Here is a 1,016-nt window from a genome sequence, read left to right as displayed (position 1 = left end):
GCTGAACCCAATTCTTCGAGCCCAGCCATTCAGCCAGATGTCTCTGCAATCTTACTAAACGCTATTTGGGGCACTAAGTATTGTCACGCTTAGAACCGTATTTTAAAGCAGAGATGGAGAAAACCAAAATTATCTCCCCTTCGATAAACAACTGGGCCTAAGTAATATCAGTTATAATACAAATCTAGTTATACTAGTTATAAATTCATAGTTCTAATATAAATCTGAATTAGAAAATAAGTTACATTAGTCAGCTGTATGCAAAAGATTTGATAATCGACTGACAAATCCTAGTTTGCTGGCAAAAGCAGTTGTAGACACAAAGCCATGCCATTATCAGTTCGAAAAAGTTCAGTTTTCAGGCATTAAGGCTGACATAAAACTATACAACCTAAAAGGACAGTTTGTTCCCACTAAAAGCATCAGCAGAAGACAGAACACTCCTGTAAATTCACAAAGTTAATTAGGAGGTTTTTAGTCACAAACTGAACTTGGGAAAAGAACTGGGTGCCGCTGTGGTGGTTCCACACACACAAAACCCAAAGCCCTCAGGTAATTAATTCCACCAGTCAGCAGTGCTTTTCACTAGCCTGTCCAGCCACAATCTTGCCCTAAACATATTTTTCATTTTATTCATGCTTCACCACACTTATCACACAAACTTGGACACTTCTACAGCTGCTTCTTTTGTAAAAAAACCCCAAAAAACCCCAAAATTAGAGTTCTCGGCATGACTGTCTGTTACCTGGTATTCTAAAGACGAAGTGATCAGCTACGGCGTGGCAGTACCTCTTCCTTTGTATAAGAAGTCTAGCCATGAAATAGATGTAGTCAACAGGAGTAGCTCCATGATAGAACACAATAAGCCCCGGTCCTTCGGGAATATTTGCGGCACCGTGAAGCTCATAACCTGTTAGGAGGTAAAGGCACAACACGTCAAAGCTTGAAACAGTTCTGTCCCGAAGAAACTGACGGGCAGCAGGTTGGGAAACTGGATCCGATAGCTGTTGAAGAGC

At 40.8% G+C, this 1,016-nt stretch overlaps 1 protein-coding gene across 1 annotated transcript in view; it reads right to left on the bottom strand.

Moving 5' to 3' along the window:
- The window catches only part of TMEM68 (transmembrane protein 68), a 12,031-nt gene that overhangs the window by 8,497 nt on the left and 2,518 nt on the right, over positions 1 to 1,016 (bottom strand). Inside the window, exon 2 of the mRNA XM_010143149.1 lies at positions 746 to 910. Coding sequence (XP_010141451.1) covers positions 746 to 910 — 165 coding nt within the window. The remainder of the gene's footprint in view (positions 1 to 745; positions 911 to 1,016) is intronic.

This window comes from Buceros rhinoceros, unplaced genomic scaffold, assembly GCF_000710305.1.
Source record: "Buceros rhinoceros silvestris isolate BGI_N320 unplaced genomic scaffold, ASM71030v1 scaffold5589, whole genome shotgun sequence".
Lineage (NCBI taxonomy): Eukaryota > Metazoa > Chordata > Aves > Bucerotiformes > Bucerotidae > Buceros > Buceros rhinoceros.
Note: the sequence above shows the minus strand (reverse complement) of the source record. Positions and strands in the feature narration are given on the sequence as shown.